General features: G+C 43.5%; 1 protein-coding gene across 1 annotated transcript; it reads left to right on the forward strand.

Moving 5' to 3' along the window:
* The first annotated feature begins 439 nt into the window (after positions 1–439).
* Positions 440–21447, forward strand: C3H3orf85 (chromosome 3 C3orf85 homolog). The gene is made up of 4 exons (XM_069756441.1): positions 440–610; positions 1783–1916; positions 16795–16886; positions 21269–21447. The coding sequence occupies exons 1-4, from the start codon at positions 565–567 to the stop codon at positions 21321–21323; spliced, it is 327 nt and encodes a 108-aa protein (XP_069612542.1). The 5' UTR covers positions 440–564; the 3' UTR covers positions 21324–21447.
* The last annotated feature ends 1018 nt before the right edge of the window (positions 21448–22465 follow it).

Below are 22465 nucleotides of genomic sequence, written 5' to 3' on the forward strand. Positions count from 1 at the left end.
ATACACCTATAAGTTTATTAAAGTTATTTACTACTTGTTGTTTGTATAGCACCAACATATTCTGCAATTCTGTACAGAGATGATCTTTAATCACATCAATGCCTGTCAGCAATTTCCCTATCTCAGACACACTTTGAACAGAATATTATTCTTGAATAATAAATGAACCTATCAATCTGTTTTTCGGAAAGTGGAGAGATACATGGTAAGAACAGACAAATACCATACAGATGTAAATGTACGTTCAATTTATGGTAATTATTCGCTTGTGTGTAATATTAAAAATGAAAAAGATTTAAGGGATAACAAAAAAATGTAAATATTGAGAATTTAATCGTATCTTTCATGTTTTCCAGCGTGGCAACCTAGTAATCTAAGGTGTAAAGTACAAACTAGGCTTGGCAGTTTCATTGTACAAGAATCTAGACCCATGTTAATCAGTAGATAAACAGCTTGAAGGCTCAAAGGTCAGGAAAAGTGAGTGACAGAGAGGCAGAAGCTAATTTATGTCTAACTAATTTTTACAGAGAAATTTTTAGCATCAATACATTCAGTTGATTTGCGATGGGTCGTATGATAATTCTTCTACAAATCACCCTCTTGATCCAAGGTAAGAAAATATTAATACATTAAATGAACAATGGTGAATATATAGGAATATATGAATGGTTAAATGTTTTTAATGAATATCTTATGCATTGAGTGATAGTGTAAGATGTCAAAATTAGGGACACAGCAAACGGTAGCGTAATAAGAGGACATATAGGTTGTTCACTTCTTCTAGTAGTGCAGAAATGATAATGTTGGTAATAAATATTTTTAGTAGGAAAATCCATTCTTATATCAAATTGTTATATTGCTGGGACCTCCACTACTGTCCAGTCAAGGGAGTATGGGGGGTTGTGAGGAATTGTATGAAGTTGTCCTCTCTCCATCTCTCTCATATCATTATATGGAAACATCGAACACTCCAACGCAGCTCCATGCTCTTCAAAGACACTTTTGGGATTAGGAAGCACGGATCCTAGTACCCATACTAGTGATAGTGAAGATGCCCAGAAAATCGTCTCTAACATTAATCGCTCCTTTCCACTTGCGAGATAAACGTCCGTGTCTTGCATGTGAAAACCAAGCTCTGGCGGAGCGTGCGGCTCCATGTGCGCTCTGGAGTGCTGGCGCCACAGCTTGGTTTTCACATGCGAGACACGAACGTTTATCTCACAAGTGGAAAGGAGCCCTAGCACATATGCTCCAGATAAAGACGAAGAGGGCCCCTGAGCAAGAACTGTAGATGGACCCTTTATGTGTCCGTGACAGAAGCTGCTTCCAGCTATGGAGGTAGAAGTAGTCTCCTTTACCTGAACGGACCCATGGCATATCCATGTTCCAGATAAATGATACCTGTGAATAGTGGAAAATCCCTTTAAGGTACAACACACTGTACATATCAAAAGTCTTACTCGTATATAGAGAGAAAAAATAGAATGAAACTCCAGCACTAGACATATATATGTTGTTCAGTCTTGATTAAGTCCTCATTTGTAAACATATAAGTGTGCAATAAGTTCTATGTTTTCTAATATTGACTACATACAATTCCAAGTTTATTAGACTGATTTGTTATGTACAATAATATTATTAGCATTAGATGACCACTATGAGGCTCCTGAACTGTATTTCTTTGTGAACCTGCCAAATGACAGATTTGGATTACTTTTTTTGTTTTTGTATACATAAAACTCTGAAATTCACCTGAACAGCATATATATATTTAATACACAGGTATTCTAGGAGCTTCATTTTTTGCAGAGGAAGCTACAAATCAGTTTTTAAGGCTCAAAAGACAAGCATTCTCCGGACATTTTTGGGAACCTACACCCACAGAAAGCTCATGGGCATCCACAATGACAAACCAGGTATTTTGTGTCACAAAGTGATTCATTGCTGGCATTTTTTTTTATTGGTAATTAAATTTAAGAGTTGTAAATATTCAGACCAATTGATTATTCCTGATACTGTAAATTTAGACTTGCCAGTCTGCTGATGTGCTACATTTATGGCGAAGGTTTATAGAGGGTAATACATTTGGCACACAACTAGACAATTTTGTGTAACTTCACACCAGCTCTTGTTTGGCTTACTTTTAGGCCGGCCTCACACTAGCGAGTTTTACGGACGTATGAGAGGTGCAGAAAATACAGATTGCATACGGTACAATGATTCTCTATGCCCCTGCTCCTATCTACCGTATTTTACTGATCCGTATTATACGGTCTTCTACGGCCGTAGAAAATCGCAACATGCTGCGTTTGTCACCGTATTGCGCAAAGAATACGCCAATGAAAATCTAAGGGGACGAGAAAAATACGGATTACACATGGACCAACAGTGTGACTTGCAAGAAATACACAGCAGTGTTCTATAGAAAAGCCGGCAATTCAGTGCGGTGTACAGTAAAATCACACTGACAGGTTAGAATATAATAGCAAAGATAAATGTCTACACATAGTATAGGGGTATATATATATGTCAGTGAGACACATATATATATATACTAGATGTTGGCCCAATTCTAACGCATCGGGTATTCTAGAATATGCATGTCCCCGTAGTATATGGACAATGATGATTCCAGAACTCGCGGCAGACTGTGCCCGTCACTGATTGGTCGAGGCAACCTTTATGACATCATCGTCGCCATGGCAACCATTATGACATCTACGTCGATACTGTGCCCATCGCTGAATCAGAAACGTGGGATTTCTACGTCCTTTATGACATCATCGTCGCTGAGCCCGTTGCTGATTGGTCGAGGCCTGGCGGTGGTCCCCATAGTATATGGACAATGATGATTCCAGAATTTGCGGCAGACTGTGCCCGTCGCTGATTGGTCGAGGCAACCTTTATGACATCATCGTCGCCATGGCAACCATTATGACATCTACGTCGATACTGTGCCCGTCGCTGAATCAGAAACGTGGGATTTCTACGTCCTTTATGACATCATCGTCGCTGAGCCCGTTGCTGATTGGTCGAGGCCTGGCGACCTTGACCAATCAGAGACGCGGGATGTCTACGTCCTTTATGACATCATCGTCGCTGTGCCCGTTGCTGATTGGTCGAGGCCTGGCGACCTCGACCAATCAGAAACGTGGGATTTCTACGTTCTTTATGACATCATCGGCGCTGTGCCCGTTGCTGATTGGTCGAGGCCTGGTGGCCTCGACCAATCAGAGACGCGGGATGTCTACGTCCTTTATGACATCATCGTCGCTGTGCCCGTCGCTGATTGGTCGAGGCCTGGCGGCCTCGACCAATCAGAGACGCGGGATTTCTACGTCGATGCTGTGCTGGTCTCTGATTGGTCGAGGCCGCCAGGCCTCGACCAATCAGCAACGGGCTCAGCGACGATGATGTCATAAAGGACGCGGGATTTCCAAGACAGACAGACAGAAAGACAGACAGACAGACGGAAAAACCCTTAGACAATTATATATATAGATATTTCATACAGCGCTAGATAACTTAAAAGCCGGTAATTCAGTTGCTGGCTTTTCCTATCTCCTTCTCAAACCCGACAATACAGTAAACCATCTCATATCCCATTTTTTTTGCATATTCCACACTACTAATGTTAGTAGTGTGTATTGTGTGTATAGTAGTGTGAGTCTGCGCTCACTGCCGCAAAACAAACTTACTTCTCATCCCTCATATCCTCCCTGTCCCACAACCCTAAACAGCTTTTCAACACTTTCAATTCTCTACTCCGTCCCCCCGCACCTCCTCCCTCCCCCCTCATTTCTGCTGACGACTTCGCCTCTTTCTTTAAACAGAAGATCGATACGATCAGAGAAAGCTTTGGCCCACAGCGCCAACTGCCCCTCTTAGCTGCTCAACCCTGCTCCTCCAAAACCAGCTTCTCCACCATGACAGAAGATCAGCTCTCCACCCTCCTGTCAAGATCACACCTCACCACCTGCACGCTTGACCCGCTCCCATCCCACCTCATCCCTAACCTTTCCACGGTCTTCATCCCAACCCTAACGCACCTCTTCAACCTCTCACTCACAACAGGTGTCTTTCCCTCATCCTTCAAGCATGCCAAGATCACACCCATCCTCAAAAAGCCCTCCCTCGACCCATCCTCTGTGTCTAGCTATCACCCAATATCTCTTCTCCCTTATGCCTCCAAATTGCTGGAGCAACACGTCCATCTTGAACTGTCCTCCCACTTCTCCTCCTGCTCCCTCTTTGATCGGTTACAATCAGGCTTCCGTTCCCATCACTCAACTGAAACTGCCCTAACTAAAGTCACCAATGACCTACTAACTGCCAGGAGCAAGCGACACTACTCTGTCCTCCTTCTCCTGGACTTGTCTTCTGCCTTTGACACTGTAGACCACTCCCTTTTGCTACAAATCCTCTCATCCCTTGGCATCACAGACTTGGCCCTTTCCTGGATCTCGTCATATCTGACAGACCGAACATTCAGTGTCTCCCTCCCCCACACCACCTCCTCACTTCGCCCCTTGTCAGTCGGTGTTCCTCAAGGCTCTGTTCTAGGACCCCTACTCTTCTCCATCTACACTTTCGGCCTGGGACAGCTCATAGAATCCCACGGTATGCAGTACCATCTCTACGCTGACGACACGCAGATCTACCTCTCCGGACCTGACCTCTCCTCCTTGCTTACCAAAATCCCGCACTGTCTGTCTGCCATTTCAGCCTTCTTTTCTGCTCGCTTTCTACAACTGAACATGGACAAAACAGAATTCATCATCTTTCCCCCATCTCACTCTACCCCTCCACCAGACCTATCCATCAATGTCAATGGCTGCTCACTATCCCCAGTCCCACACGCCCGGTGCCTCGGGGTGATCCTCGACTCTGCCCTCTCTTTCAAGCCACATATCCAAGCCCTTGCCTCCTCCTGTCGTCTCAAACTCAAAAATATTTCCCGGATCCGTGCTTTCCTTGACCGCAACACTGCAAAAACGCTAGTGCATGCCCTTATCATCTCCCGCCTCGACTACTGCAACCTCCTACTCTCTGGACTCCCCTCTAGCACTCTGGCACCACTCCAATCCATCCTACACTCTGCTGCCCGACTAATCCACCTGTCCCCCCGCTATTCCCCAGCCTCTCGCCTGTGTCAAGCCCTTCACTGGCTTCCTATCGCCCAGAGACTCCAGTTCAAAACCCTCACACTGACATACAAAGCCATCCACAACCTGTCTCCTCCATACATCTGTGACATGGTCTCCCGGTACCTACCTACACGCGACCTCCGATCCTCCCAAGACCTCCTTCTCTACTCCCCTCTCATCTCTTCTTCCCATAACCGCATCCAAGACTTCTCCCGTGCTTCCCCCATACTCTGGAACTCTCTACCCCAACACATCAGACTTGCGCCTACCATAGAAACCTTCAAAAAGAACCTGAAGACTCATCTCTTCCGACAAGCCTACAGCCTGCAGTGATCCTCAACCTACTGAACAGCCGCACAGCCAGCTCTTCCCTCTCCTAGTGTATCCTCACCCACCCCCTGCAGACTGTGAGCCCTCGCAGGCAGGGTCCTCCCTCCTTATGTACTCGTGTGCCTTGTTATCTGCTCATGTTTAATGTATTTGTCTATATTTGCCCCGTATTCACATGTAAAGCGCCATGGAATAAATGGCGCTATAAAAATGTATAATAATAATAATAATAATAATAATGTGCAAAATTTGGGCGCTCTAGCTATAAAATTAAAGGGTTAAATCGTGGAAAAAAATTGGCGTGGGCTCTCGCGCAATTTTCTCCACCAGAATGGTAAAGCCAGTGACTGAGGGCAGATATTAATAGCCTGGAGAGGGTCCATGGTTATTGCCCCCCTCCTGGCTAAAAACATCTGCCCCCAGCCACCCCAGAAAAGGCACATCTGGAAGATGCGCCTATTCTGGCACTTGGCCACTCTCTTCCCATTCCCGTGTAGCAGTGGGATATGGGGTAATGAAGGGTTAATGTCACCTTGCTATTGTAAGGTGACATTAAGCCAGATTAATAATGGAGAGGCGTCAATTATGACGCCTATCCATTATTAATCCAATAGTATGAAATGGTTAATAAAACACACACACATTATTACAAAGTATTTTATTGAAATAAATACACAGGTTGTTGTAATATTTTATTATACTGGTAATCCACCTGAAGACCCTTGTCACCTGGAACAAATGTAAAAAAACAAACAACAATATTCCATACCTTCCGATGATCAGTCTCGTCCCACACTGTAAATCCATCTGAAAGGGTTAACTAATTTTACAAGCAGAAGCCTGCTAATGCAGCCGCCCCTGCCTGTAATAATCTAGCGAATGAATGGAATGTGGGTGAATGACCTGTAGTTACCTCGAGTTGCGGTGATGCGCCATCTGCTGGATGTCCTCATATGAACTCGAGCGTGGGAAAATATTCTGAAAAGTTCCCACATACACACTACTAACATTAGTAGTGTGGAATATGCAAAAACCATGGTAAACCATGTCTCATTTCATGTCGGGTTTGTGAAGGAGATAGGAAAAGCCGGCAATTGAATTACCGGCTTTTAAGCTATCTAGCGCTGTATGATATATTAATATATATATATATGTGTGTCTCACTGACATATATATATATATATATATATATATATATATATATACGGATCACTATTTTGGGGACTTTTCTGCGTATTATGGCCGTAAATAACGGACCGTATTTTTATACACTGAGTGTGAGGCCGGCCTTAGAGACACTTAATGCCCCTTACTAGGTAATGTTGAGTCAACAAGCACCCAGTGCTGCATCACCGTTTCAATTCAATATTTAGAAAAATGAACACTGATCTCATTATTCGCTAAACTGGTGCAACGGATAGTTGAATGGAATGTGCACCAATGCTCACATGCACTGGCTCACATTAACCCACCGTGATGCAATTGCAAGGCATTGGTAGGTTCTATGGCAGCTGTGGGCCTGCTGAAAACCCTATTGCTCATATCTAGATACTCCTCTGAAGCTTAGTTAAAGTCCGGGGTCACACAAGAGCAGCTTCTTTCATGCCAGAGAACTGGAAAGATTATGTAAATGACTCTAGGATCAAACTCTAGCCCGAATGGCAGCTTAGTGTGATACGATTCCCTGGGATGAGGGAATCATAGCACAGGTCCGATGAAGATGGAGAAAAAGATTTCTCAATCTTCTCCATTGTGTGAGTCTGTGTAAATGTGACTGCACTCGAATGTCATCCAAATGCAGTAAAATAATTTCCACTCACCTATAGTCTTGAATGCGTGAATGCAATCCGATTTGTGCAGCAACGCGCAGCATCCTGCAATTTCTTTCTTCATGCCGATTTGGCATGAGAAAAGAAATGCAGATATGCGCGGCCTCATAGAAGAACATTGGTCTGAGCGCGATGTGATAAATTACCGGATAGCATTCGTCTGATGTATACGCTCGTGTGTGCGAGCCTTACGGCTGAGCATCAGGAGGCTAAGATTTTCACCAAATACTGCGGTATGGCAGTATATAGTATATTAAAAAATATAAAAAATATATAAAAATGTTGAAACACCCCTTTTTTCCACCATTAAATAAAAACGTGAACAATTTTAAAATAAACATATTTGATATTGCCGCATCCATAAAGTCCGGTCTATCAAAATAGAAAAAAATAATTAACCCATACAGTAAAAGCTGAAATAAAAAAAAAGGCATAATTACAGTTTTTCAATCACGAATTCTCCCTGAAAAAAGGCAATAAATAGCGATCAATCCTGTCACATACACTCCAAATTGGTATCAATTAAACCGAAAGCTCGCTATGCAAAAAAACAAGCTGACACATAGCTCAAAAAATACAAATGTCACCTAACTTTTTTTTTCATTTTTCTTCTTTTACAAATCTCAGAATTTTTTTTCACCACTTAATAATAATAATAATAATAATAATCTTTATTTATATAGCGCCAACATATTCCGCAGCGCTTTACAGTTTAACAATTTCAAACACAACAGTCATAAGTAACAACGTTAACAATACAATAATTAAAGCAAAATAAGACGACCCTGCTCGTGAGAGCTTACAATCTACAATGAGGTGGGGAGATACAAAGTACAGGTGTGTATTTAGAATGATGTATTTACAATGATGGTCCAGCCATCTTCAGGGGGTGGGGGATAGATGGAGATAGTGAATGGGCTACACACACACACAAACATAAAATGACTTTGATTAGTGAATGTGATAGTCCGCTCTGAACAAATATGTTTTGAGCAAGTGCCTAAAACTATGCAAATTGTTGATGGTCCTAATATCTTGGGGTAGAGCATTCCAGAGGATTGGTGCAGCACAGGAGAAGTCTTGGAGTCGGGAGTGGGAGGTACGGATTAGTGCAGAGGTTAGTCGAAAGTCATTTGCAGAGCGCAGCGGTCGGTTAGGCCGATAGACAGAAATGAGGGAGGAGATGTAAGGGGGTGCTGCACTGTGAAGAACTTTGTGGGTGAGAACAAGTACTTTGAATTGTATCCTGTAATGAATGGGCAGCCAGTGTAACGACTGGTGAAGAGCGGACGTGTCCGAGTAATGATTAGCCAGATGGACGAACCTGGCTGCTGCATTATGGATGGACTGGAGAGGGGAAAGTCGAGTGAGGGGGAGGCCAATTGATAGAGTGTTACAGTAGTCCAGGCGGGAGTGGATCAGGGCGACAGTGAGGGTTTTTGTTGTTTCCATGTGAGAAAAGGGCGGATTCTAGTGATGTTCTTTAGGTGTAAGCGGCACAAGCGGGCAAGAGATTGTATATGGGAGGTGAAGGAGAGATCGGAGTCAAACATAACACCCAGACAGCACGCCTGCTGCCGGGGTGTTATTATGGTGACACCCACGGAGAGGGAAATGTCAGATTTAGGGAGGTTAGTAGTTGGCGGGAGCAGAAGAAGTTCAGTTTTGGAGAGGTTGGAGATAGAGAGCGGACATGATGTTGGAGACTGCAGACAGACAGTTAGTGGCGTTCTGTAGTACAGCGGGGGTAAGGTCAGGGGATGATGTGTATAGTTGGGTGTCATCAGCATAAAGATGGTACTGAAAGCCAAATTTGCTGATGGTCTGTCCAATTGGGGCCGTATAGAGAGAGAAGAGAAGGGGCCAAGACTGAGCCCTGAGGTACCCCGACAGTAAGAGGAAGAGGAGATGAAGTGGAGCCAGAGAACAGAACACTGAAGGAGCGGTCAGAAAGATAGGAGGAGAACCAGGAGAGAGCAGTGTCCTTAAAGCCAAGTGACTGGAGCCTAGAGAGTAAGAGAGGGTGGTCAACAGTGTCGAAAGCTGCAGAAAGGTTGAGAAGAATGAGCAGAGACTGGTCACCGTTACGTTTTGCTCTCAGAAGGTTATTGGTCACTTTGATGAGTGCAGTTTCTGTCGAATGTAAGGGGCGGAAACTGGACTGTGAAGGGTCTAGGAGGGAGTGAGTGGAGAGGTAACGGGTAAGGCGGGAGTATATCAGGCGCTCCAAGAGTTTAGAGATGAAGGGGAGATTGGAGACTGGTCTGTAGTTGTTTGTGCAAGATGGGTCGAAGGTGGGTTTCTTTAGTAATGGAGTAATGATAGAGTGTTTGGAGGAGGAGGGGAAAATGCCAGAGGAGAGGGAGAGAATAAAGATTGTAGTTACAGTAGGTGAGTTGTGACGACTGGAGAGAGAGACTGGTGGAGGTGTGAGGGAATGGGGTCGGTAGTGCATATAGTCGGACAAGAAGAGGATACAAGCTTGGAGACTTCTTCTTCTGTGATGGGATCGAATGTGGAGAGTGAGCCAGGGGAAATGCAGGGAGGGATGGGAGTTACTGAACTTGGTGATGGGGAGCGGATTTCCTGACGGATATTGTCTATTTTCTCTATAAAGTGGGAGGCCAGGTCATCAGCACAAATGTCTGGGATAGGGGCTTGTGCTTTTGGCCTGAGGCTGGAGTGAAAGGTGTCAAAAAGTTTCTTGGGGTTGTTGGATAGTGAGGAGATCAGGGTGGGGAAGTAGGTCTGTTTGGCGAGGTGAAGGGCAGAGTTATAGGTCCTTAACATAAATTTGAAGTGTATGAAGTCTTCATGTGTGCGTGTTTTCCTCCATAAGCGTTCAGCACACCTAGAGCATCGCTGGAGAAATCGGGTTTGCGTTGTTAGTCGAGATGCGAGTACAATTGAAGCTCTGACTGCCAGGTCAGTGCGACGCCAGCAGCGTGATCAGGTCATGTGATCACGCTGCTGACGTCACTCACCTGCGCTGCAGAGCAAATGCAGAGCAGAGGCACTGAGACGCAGATCGGTGGTAAGTGCTCCAGTGGAGCTGAAGACACCGAAGGTGCAGGGGGGATTTAATGTGAGTGGGAATGGGAAGGATATATTCTGGGGGGATGTAATGTGAGTGGGGATGGTGGGATTCATTATTGGATCTCGGATATTTAATATGAGTGGAGATGGGGGGATTTATTGTGGGGGGGAGATTTAATGTGAGTGGGAATGGGGGGATTTATTATTGGATGGGGGAGATTTAATATGAGTGGAGATGGGGGGATTTATTGTGTGTGGGGAGAATGTGAGTGCAGATGGGGGATTGAATGTGTGTGGGGGGAGATTTGTCATGGGGATGGGGGTGTTTAATGTGTGGGGTGATATTTGGAGTGGGGATGGGGGATTTAATGTGTGGGGGAGATTTGAGGACACAAAATGAACAGCAAAGGGGGAGATGGGGGGCATGTATGAGGAAACAATACTGGGGAATGGGGGGCATACATGAGGAAACAGTATGGGGGATGGGTGCAGACAGTTTGGGGAGCAAACAGGGGAATGTATGCAGACACAGTATGAGTAGCGATGTGAAAAACATGTGGACAGAGTACGGGGAATGAGGGTGTTGGGATGTGTGCATGCATAGCATGGGGGGACAGTGTAAGGGCACAGCCAGGAGGGGACAGTATACCAAGGAGGGGGAGTGTGATGAGAGAGTTCAGTATAAATACTAGGCCCTATAGGGAGGACACAGTGTGAGAGGACAGTGTGAAAATTGGGGCCGGTATGAAAAGGGGAGGTCTGTGTAAAGAGCATGTACCATAAGGGGGACAGTGTGGGGGTCATATTTTATGCAGACAATATAGTGAGGGGTAATTTTTTATTCAGGAGCATTATAATGACACTTGTATGTTTAAGGGCGTCATGTGGAAATTTTCTGCAAAAGAACGGAGAAGATTGAAGTCTGCAGAGACGGCTGTGGATGAGAAATCTCATCATGGGGTCTGGACAAGATGAAGAAAAGGAGAATGGCTCGAGAGACGACGCCATCTATAAGGTATCTGTATGTAAATGTTATTTGCGATACTGACTAACTTTCATGTTTTTATTTATGTTAGGAGCATTAAAGGGGATGTCCAGGTTTGTAATGAGTCTGCAGTCATTCTTTCTGACTGCAGACTTCTGAGTTCTCACAGTGCGCACTGCACGCTGTCAGGATTATCTTGTGCTGGTGATTTACATACATGCGATCATGTGCCGACTAGGCTTGAGCGAAACGGATCGGACAAATTCAAAAGTCGCCGACTTTCGGCAAAGTGTGGGATTAGCCATGCGGTCGCCGATCTTCGCACCAAAGTCGCGTTTCGTATGACGCGTTTAGCGCCATTTTTTCAGCCAATGAAGGAGCGTGGGCAGAGTGATGACATAGGTCTTAGGGGTGTGCCTATCGCCATCTTATCGCCTGTGTGCTGTAGTAGCAATTTGCAATGAGAGAGAGAGAGAGAGAAATATGTGTGGCCTCGCTCAATGAAAATGAACTCAGCGAGGCCGGGCACGTCTAGTCAGAATGTGGTCAGAAGTATACAAATCACATACTTGTGCTGACATGACTGTCCACCAGCAAGGGAGAATCGTAAAAGTGTGCAGTGCATTAGTTGTGAGAATTCAGAAGCTGCGATGTCAGGATTCAGCTCTGCAGGTTCCAGTAGTATCACATGGACACTTCACTCATATGCGATTTTCATACTTGTGTTCCTGTGACAACGAGCTTCTCTTCTGCTTCTCTCAGTTTTTCACTGAACATGGAGAGCATCAGGGAGAGGAGCTCGTCGGTACATGAGCAAGTGTGCAAATCGCATATGTCCTTGGTGGGGGGGAGGGTCACCAAAATGAATTCTTGCCCCGGGTGCCAGAAACTCTAGATACGCCTCTGCTTCTAAAGGTACCGTCACGCTAAGCGACGCTGCAGCGATACCGACAACGATGTCGATCGCTGCAGCGTCGCTGTTTGGTCACTGGAGAGGTGTCACACAGACAGCTCTCCAGCGACCAACGATGCTGGTAACCAGGGTAAACATCGGGTTACTAAGCGCAGGGCCGCACTTAGTAACCCGATGTTTACCCTGGTTACCAGCGTAAAAGTAAAAAAAGACAAACACTACATACTTACCTACCGCTGTCTGTCCCCGGCGCTCTGCTTCTCTGCACTCCTCCTGCACTGGCTGTGAGCACAGCGGCCGGAAAGCAGAGCGGTGACGTCACCGCTGTGCTTTCCGGCTGACCGGCGCTGACACAGGATGCAGGAGGAGTGCAGAGAAGCACAGCGCCGGGGACAGACAGCTGTAGGTAAGTATGTAGTGTTTGTTTTTTTTTACTTTTACGCTGGTAACCAGGGTAAACATCGGGTTACTAAGCGCGGCCCTGCGCTTAGTAACCCGATGTGTACCCTGGTTACCAGTGAAGACATCGCTGGATCGGTGTCACACACGCCGATCCAACGATGTCAGTGGGAGATCCAGCGACGAAATAAAGTTCTGGACTTTCTTCAGCGACCAACGATCTCCCAGCAGGGGCCTGATCGTTGGTTGCTGTCACACATAATGATTTCCTTAACGATATCGTTGCAACATCACCAAAAGCAAAGATATCGTTAACGATATCGTTATGTGTGACGGTACCTTAAGAGTGTCAGCCAGATCAGGACAGGAAAAAGAAGAGATTGGGGACAATGATGAGCGTAGGGAGTCTGAAAGTGTATGAGGGTTAATGGCTTGTAGATTTCTCACTGAATGGTAGGTAGGAAGGTGCTGGGGTGAGCGAGGATTTGTGAGTGAGAAGAGAGAATGTTGTGGTCAGAAAGGGGAAGCCGTGAGTTACAGTATCTAGGTAGGAGATTGGACAGAGCCGAGCAAAAACCAGGTCCAGGGTGTTACCGTCTTTGTGTATTTCAGAGGTTGAGAGCTGTGAGAGGCCTATAGGAGTGGTTAGTGATAAATAAATAAAATTAAATGATAATAGTGATAGTGTTAATGAAATAAAAAAAACTATGTATGTTTGATATTGTCAGAATCATACATGTTTCATAGTTATTTTTACCAATGGAAAAAAAAGAAGCCGGCACATTAATGAAGAATGTTATGGTATTTATTTGCATCATCCAATCCATAATGTAGAGATTTGTGAAGTGGCTCAAGGAGGAATGCAGCAATTTTCGTTTCAACGATGTTTGACATCATCTATAATATAAGGCTGGGAGCGTCACTCTGTCGGAAGCCTTTATAGACTGCGCAAGCGCAAGCGCCGGTGCAGTCTGGATCCCACAGAGTGACGCTCCCAGGAGATCGCGGTATGCGTAAGCACTGAACGCACACCGCGATCTCCAACGGAGAAGCAGGGACATGCCAGGAGGGTGAGTATGAGCTATATTCACCTGTCCCGTTCCAGCGCTGCGTGCCGCTCTCTTCTGGGTCCTCTGCCTGTGACGTTCAGTTCAGAGGGTGCAATGACGCGCTTAATGCACGCCGCCCTCTGACTGAACAGTTACAGCCAGAGGACCCAGAACACGGAGCGGCACGCAGCACTGGAACGGGACAGGTGAATATAGCAAGTGTCGGGGGCCTGAGCTAGCGGCGACTCCGGCACCTGACGACCACAGCGCGCCGGTGTCCCTGCCTGCTCAGGCCCCCCAGCACTCAGCGCCCAGCGACGATTGGTGAGTGTTATTTTTTTTTATATATCGCAGCAGCATACGGGGCATATAATACAATGGAGCATCTTATGGGGGCCATAAACCTTTATGGAGCAGTGTACGGGGCATATACTATGGAGCATCTTATGGGGCCACCAACCATAATGGAACAGCATACGGGGCATATACTATGGAGCATCTTATGGGGGCCATAAACCTTTATGGAGCAGCATACGGGGCATATAATACAATGGAGCATCTTATGTGGCCATCAACATTTATGGAGCAGTGTACGGGGCATATACTATGGAGCATCTTATGGGGGCCATAAACCTTTATGGAGCAGTGTATGGGGCATATACTATGGAGCATCTTATGGGGGCCATAAACCTTTATGGAGCAGTGTAGGGGGCATATACTATGGAGCATCTTATGGGGGCCATAAACCTTTATGGAGCAGTGTACGGGGCATATACTTTGGAGCATCTTATGGGGGCCATAAACCTTTATGGAGCAGCATATGGGGCATATACTATGGAGCATCTTATGGGGGCTATCAACCATAATGCAGCAGCATACAGGGCATATACTATGGAGCATGTTATGGGGGCCATCAACCATAATGGAGCAGCAAGTGAGGCATATACTATAGATCAGCTTATGGGGCCATCAACCTTTATGGAGCAGCGTATGGGGCATATGGATGGGAGCAGCAAATTACAGGACGGTGGCGCAGGATAGGAGCAGCACATGACAGAATGGGGGCACAGGATGGGAGCAGCACATGACAGAATAGGGCAGCACATGACAGAATGGGGGTGCAGGATGGCAGCAGCACATGACAGAACGGGGGTGCAGGATGGAAGCAGCACATGACAGGATGGGGGAGCAGCAAATGACAGAATGGAGGCGCAGGATGGGTGCAGCACATGTCAGAATGGAGGCGCAGGATGGGTGCAGCACATGTGAGAATGGAGGTGCAGGATGGGTGCAGCACATGTCAGAATGGAGGCGCAGGATGGGTGCAGAACATGTGAGAATGGGGGCGCAGGATGGGAGCAGCACATGTCAGAATGGGGGTGCAGGATGGGAGCAGCACATGTGAGAATGGGGGCGCAGGATGGAGCAGCACATGACAGAATGGGGGCGCAGGATGGAGCAGCACATGACAGCATGGGAGCAGCACATGACAGAATGGGGGCGCAGGATGGGTGCAGCACATGATAGGATGGGGGAGCAGGATGGAGCAGCACATGACAGAATGGGGGCGCAGGATGGAGCAGCTCATGACAGGATGGGGACGCAGGATGGAGCAGCACATGACAGGATGGGGACGCAGGATGGAGCAGCACATGACAGAATGGGGACGCAGGATGGAGCAGCACATACCAGGATGGAGACCATATACCAATATAAATGCTCGCCACCCGAGCGTAGAACGGGTTCAATAGCTAGTACTATTATAGTAAACCTGATGCTAGGTCCCTTTTGCTAAGGCTCACTGGCTCAAAAACCCAAGAAGTTGCAAAAGTTTATGAGAAATACCACTTGCAACAAATCTTGTAATATTATAATACCAGTTTTCTGGTGTAAAAGTGATGATGATTACCCTATAAAATTTCATATACTATTTAATTTGATCCTATTTAATTTGATTTTTGGTGTGCTATATGGACTGGACCAGGTAAAAGAACCCTTCTAGAAAAAATGATAAAATACCAGTAATTTACTAGTATTACGGTAGTTAAAATCTTTAAAATCTTGCATTTGTTTTTAATATTTGTTAGAAGTCCATGCAATGGGCCTGAATGATGAGCTGCGAGGCTCTTTCACAAATCATCTTTTAGGTACTCTCCAGGATTTCTGTGCAATTATTACAAGTATGGTATTTATTCCTGCATCATTTACAAGATGGAAACCATTGGCTCCTAAAACACTCCTTAGATTTACAATGGATGCCATCAGGGTTCTTTCATAAAGTCTTTCTTTGAAGGACGAATAATGCCATGTGCTATTTCTTGAGTCATATATGATATCATTTGAGGCAATGCCTTAGATGGAAACTTGTGCCTTTTAATTCTACAAATGATCCATTTCATACTATAATCAAACTGATCATGGTGGCTCTTATTATGCACCTCCCCATAAAAACAAATCAAACCTTGGAGAAGATAATTATTTTTTTTGGAAAAAAAGGATTCTGAGCACTGAAGCACTCAAAATTAGTTTGTTGTAACAATTAAAATCTACTTGAATTTGCTTTTCTTTCTGTTTATTTTTCACACTTTAATCATTTAGAAAGAATACAACTAAAATAAGATTTTCTGCTTTGTTATTAAAGGGAGTTTTTCAGAATGTTTTTTCTATGTAATCTAAGGGCAACATGAGGTATGGGCTGAGACACTGATTTAGTGTCTAGATTTAGTGATGTGTCACTTATTAGGCTGTGTGCTATCCTGTACTTCCTAGTCAAACCCCACCCACACCACTAATTATCAGCTTACTGTCAATATACAATGTACATAGAAAACTGTGTTGTGGGTGGGGATAGCTTTCTGATCTCTGCTACATGCTACATCTAAAAACTCTGATTGTTCCACAACTGCTGCACCGAGTAAACAAAGTGGCACATCACTGAAATCAGGGTCTCTGTCCCTACATTATGATTCTCTCAGATGAGATAGCAAAAACTAGGTGGCAAATTCCCTTTAAAACTAAGCTACAATATTTGTAAATGATATCAAAATATGATACTACTTATACCAGTGCTGACTTTGACTTTTTTTTACCTTTAATTTATTTGAAGGTGAGTGAAACATGGCGGTCCCTGATGAATTCAGTAGAATATTACCTAAATCTGAGATCAGAACATTCATCATATTCTTCTTCTGAGATTGGGTAAGAATTGTAATAATTACTTGTTCTATTCTGTCTGTATCAAGGGGCAAATGTGTGGTATGGGAAAGCCTATGTGAATAAAAGATGAGGCAACAATTATTTGTAGAGAAATACAGTACCATCTCCTCTTTGGATTATTTAAGAACTATGTACAATTTTCACGAGACTATAGTTTGATATCTCGGGGCTATGGGCTCCTTCCCTACCCCTAAACCTAGGGGGCCCCAGCTGTCCCTGATCCCTGGATTACTCTGAATTGTGGCGATGCCAGGAGCAACATACCTTGCTGAGCTCCTGAGTCAGGAAAGCCAGGAAAGTGTGAAGTGGTTGAATATAAGAATACACAAACCATACTAGCAAGGGAATACATACAGGGTTAACTGAAAATGTCAATCATACTCACAAACAACAGACTGAAACACCGCAAAGTAAAAGTAAGGAACAATCAAATAGGAGAGGATGAGGATATGTACACAGACAAATCACCAAGCAACAGTCTTTAGTGTGTTGAGGAGGTTGAAATGCCTCCTCAACACACACCTCCAACTGCACACCAGGCAGTATAAAAGTAATGCTGGCAATGCTGATTGCCAGAGGCAAGTATATATGGCAGAGGGGAGTGGTCAACACTGAACAGCTGAGTTGATCAAAACAGAAAAACTTCAGAGACTCTCAACTGAACATATTTACCCCCTGTTCTGCTAGCAGAAATCAAGATCTCCTATGAACGCCGGCCATAGGTCACGTGACAGGGGTGCTGATAGGTGCGACTTGTGGATCCACTTCTAGCCAGCGCATGTTAAATGCCATTGACAGTAATTGACAGTGACATTTAACTTGTTAACAGTTGCCGGTAGATATCTGTTCCATTCGCAACTGTTAGGGCTAATACTTACTTGCGGGAAACTCGGATGAGTCTCTCACGTCAATGCCCGGCACTGCACCCGGCACTCGGATCGGAGTGTGCGACCGCACAGCAATACATGAAGCCTAACGCTCCGCTCTTAGGGCCGGGTGCAGTGCCGGGTATTGACGTGAGAGACTCATCCGAGTTTCTCGCAGGTAAGTATGAGCCCTTAGAGGCACTTCCAAGGCTGATTAAATCAACCATTAAGTGCGGGTAAAGATGCAAGCTCAGTGCCGGAGCCTGCATCAAAAGCAGAGAAACATTATTTGTTGTGAAGGGGTTAATCTGATACCTATGTATCTGAAAGCTACCCTGTGGCAAATGAAAATAATATTATTATTATTAGTAGTAGTAGTAGTAGTAGACAATAAAATGGCATGCCTTAACTAATATTGTCATGCCTGAGCTATTAATGAGTTAAATAAGAAAAGTATATTTGACTGATTAATGAGTAAAGTTATATCTGAAATTAATGAAATGTCTGGTATTTAAAATACTTCATATGCCATTTTAATTATTTGCCTTGTTGGAAAATATAAATAATTTACAAGATTATCAGTTTCTATGAGCTAAGAGCATAAAATATGTAGATGCTATTTAATTTTCCTTTAGAACTTCCACATAGAGTTTCACTTTGATTCAAAGTAGTCGCCATACTCAGAATGATAAATGAGGAATTTATATCCACAATTACTACATAAAGTTTAAGTAAAATCTAATGCCACAAAACACATGTTCACAATTTTCAAGATTTAACTTACTACATTTCTAATATTATCTGCCGATAACCTTAATTAGCTTTTTTCCCCTTTGCTAATAGCAGAATATATTTTTTCACAATGTAAGCAGTATACAAAAATGTTTCAAATACTGTAATGTATCTGTGTCATCCACTCCTTGCATGTAAATTCCTCGTGCATTTACAATACTTATTCTAATGAATGTTAAAGTAGCTGCTCATTTTGAATAAAAATGAATATAACTGGTAAAAAATAGTGAAAAATGTTAATTTACATTTGAAACCTGCCATATTATGAGAGGTGATAGACATTTTAGAATGCATCATGAACATTTGCCTACAGAAAAAGCCCACAACGAGCCAGATTTCTCAATACTATGTAATTCAGACTACACAAAAAAATGTGCCAGATTTACCATAGAGGTTGATAAATGGCTGTCTGATAACTCTGGTGTATTTTTTGACAATTGGTTGCTTTACATTGAGGCAGAAAATGTCACCAGAATTTTGGAGTTGAAAGCTACCTCACACCCGTTATATGACAACCTGCACCTCCTTTCAATGAAGTCATTTCCCCTTTTCAGTAAAAGCAAATAAAGTGTCTATAAACAAAATCCCTTTCCTTAAATTTGGATGACTACTTTAACACTTTTTATTAGGGATGAGCAAACCTGAACAGTAAAGTTTGGGGTTCGTACCAGACAACTATTCCAGTACTGATCCTCGAACACTGACTTCTTGCTGTACGTCCGTGTTACTGTTCAGGTTTATCAGCCTATTAAAGCTTGTTGAAAAGCTGCAGCACAGCCATTCAACAAGCTTTAATGCTGTGGGCCATCACAGCCATACTAAGTAATGGCATGGCTGTGATTGGCTGGAGCACCACTTGACCCGGCCTGACAGTGTAAAATAAGTAATTTTAAAAAATGAAACGCGGCCCCCCATATTTTTATAACTAGTATCAAACACAAACTATAAGTAGGAATCATGCTCAAATATACGTACATATAATCCCTTAAAACTTTTACTTTTATTTATATCAAATATAAAACCCAGACCCAATAAAAGAAGAAAATTATCAGTCACAAAAATATACAAAAAACCTATTATGGCCCAAGATATACCTACTGCTTACACCTGCCTGGCTGTGGAGGTTGGCACCCTAAGGAACGATTTTTTGGCGCCCCCACTCACCGCAGGCTATCCCTCTCTCCCCTGCAATTTCCCTCTTAGTGCAGGCGGGAAAACAATATAGAAAAAGAGAGCAGTGGTGAAAAATAGATAGCTATATAAATAAATAAACCATCATAGGGACCTATATAGGTACCTCCATATAGTCAAACAAGATTTTCAACACAACGCATACCATGCATAAATAATCCACCTATAGTATTCAAAAGAGTTGTCCTCAAATGGCAAGTGTCATGGTGCCTTAGCACATAATATATTAATCAAAACGAGCACCATCAGGTAGCCATAGAAAAGACATCTCCAAATGGGTAATCAAAGTCACTTAGCGTGTGCCAATCTTTTCCCAACGCGTTTTCCCGTTCTAACGGTTCATCAGGAGGAAGCGATATTCATGATGCCGGATGCTGAATATACATCTATATGCAAACCTTCAAAAAAGGGTGAAAATCCAGGTTGTGAAGTAGCAAAACATGAAAAATACCAAGGGGTGAATACTTTCTCAAGCCACTTCATATTTAAATCTACACACATACATATGTTTCATCATAAAGGCCCAAAATGGGCCAATCCTAAATGGGTTAAGCAATGAATGAAATACAATTACGGTAGATGATAATACTTACATATTTCCAGTGTTGTGATGTATTTGATACCTTTATCAATCCCTGCAACTTGATTACGCATGAATATGTGACTTTTTTTTTACACACTAAGGCCTCATTTATCCACTATAGATTTTTCTTTTACGTAAAAACAGGGACCAGTTTTCATCAGTGTTTTGGATCAGATTTTCATAAGTGTTTGATCAGTGTGTCACTTATTTGCAATACCCCCTCTCCTCAAATTGCAAAGATTCCCTACCCCTTGAAGCATGCAGATTTTCACAGAACCATACATTTGTATGGTTGATTTTGGTCCATGACTGAGATAAAAAAATGGTTATGTCACCATGATTTAAAAAGCTCCTTAGATTATAATGCGCACATGTTCTATCTATGATTAACATGGATAGAACACGAACATGAAAATCGGATGAATGAGGCCTTAGGGAGCAGAACTGTGGATTTCTAATAAAAAATACTGACAAGCTTTATATTATTATTCTTATTATTTTTTATTATAGCACCATTTATTCCACGGCGCTTTACATGTGAGGAGGGGTATACATAATAAAACAAGTACAATAATCTTGAACAATACAAGTCACAACTGGTACAGGAGGAGAGAGGACCGTGCCCGTGAGAGCTCATAATCTACAAGGGATGGGTGAGGATAGAGTAGGTAAGGATAGAGCTGGTCGTGCAGTGGTTTGGTCGATCAATGGTTACTGCAGGTTGTAGGCTTGTCGGAAGAGGTAGGTCTTCAGGTTCTTTTTGAAGGTTTCGATGGTAGGCGAGAGTCTGAAATGTTGTGGTAGAGAGTTCCAGAGTAGGGGGGATGCGCGAGAGAAATCTTGTATGCGATTGTGGGAAGAGGAGATAAGAGGAAATATTATGTAGTCTTCATTAACCTCTCATTAACCTCTCATTATGCTCTTTCTCATAGGAAGCACATCAAATCTTATGTCGATGAGCTCTGGCCATGGGAATCCAATCATTAAGATCACATATACATGGAAATGGTTCTGCCTATAACAACACGTGTAAATGTTATTAATTGTTTCATTGTTTGCCAAAAATAAATCTTATCTTTTTAATAAATGTATTGTGATATCATTGAAACAAGTGTATGTCCTATATGCTATACTGTACATACAGAAAATTTACTAATCGGATGTCACTCGAGTATTTGGGTGCTCGGATATGCTCGGCACTCGATGGTTATTGGCTGGTGGTCAGATTTGAAGCTTGAACCCCGGCCCTGCATGTTTGCACAGCCAATAAACTTGCACGGATAGCCAGTCAATCACTGTAATGCCAAAGCCATCTTGGTAGTGTAATTTCTATGACTGGCTGGCCGCAAGACCTCATCAAAGGTTATAAAAGGACAGTTGCCACCATGGTCGGCTCACTGATGCAATTAAACAGCTCAGGAACAGTTCTGATTGGAGGGACAGAGCAGTTATCCTGGCCTGTGTGTGCACAATTTAAGTAATCAGAGTCCTCTAGTGTTGATACTGGTGCTGATGCTGAGCCATCAAACTAACAGTCGTTCTAAGGGATAATCCTGTGCTTTGCTGTTTGTATCACAAACATTCTGCATTTCACCTAAGGACAGTTGTAGGAGCAGGGAGTGTGGCAGAATAAAGGCTCTGGAAGGGCTTAGGGCTTTTCTGTCCGTTGATAAATATACAGTATAGCTGCTGCATGTAAACACATTGTGTTTTGGGGGTGAAAAAATGTACTAAATTGTTATCCATACAGTTTAACGGTCTTAGTGTTACATTACGGTGGTATATAAAACTCCAATAAACCGTTCAATTTTTTTTTCTGGATTGAGTCATCCATAAAGTTTAACATGGTTAGTGCTACACTATAATGGCATATAAAACTAAAAAAAAATTAACATTTTTTTCTGCATTCAATTAGTTATCCATACAGTAGTGATGGGCGAGCAATAAAATGCTCGGGCACTCGTTGCTCGGGTCGAGCCTATTGTAATGCTCGGGTGCTCTACCCGAGCAACGAGCCCAATGTAAGTCTATGGGAAACTCAAGCATTTTTACCGCAGGCCCCCTTGGTGGACTTTAGAGGGACTATATATTGCAGAAATCTATGGGAACAGTGCTCAAATGCCATTGGA

Source organism: Ranitomeya imitator, chromosome 3 (assembly GCF_032444005.1).
Source record: "Ranitomeya imitator isolate aRanImi1 chromosome 3, aRanImi1.pri, whole genome shotgun sequence".
In the NCBI taxonomy this organism is placed as follows: Eukaryota; Metazoa; Chordata; class Amphibia; order Anura; family Dendrobatidae; genus Ranitomeya; species Ranitomeya imitator.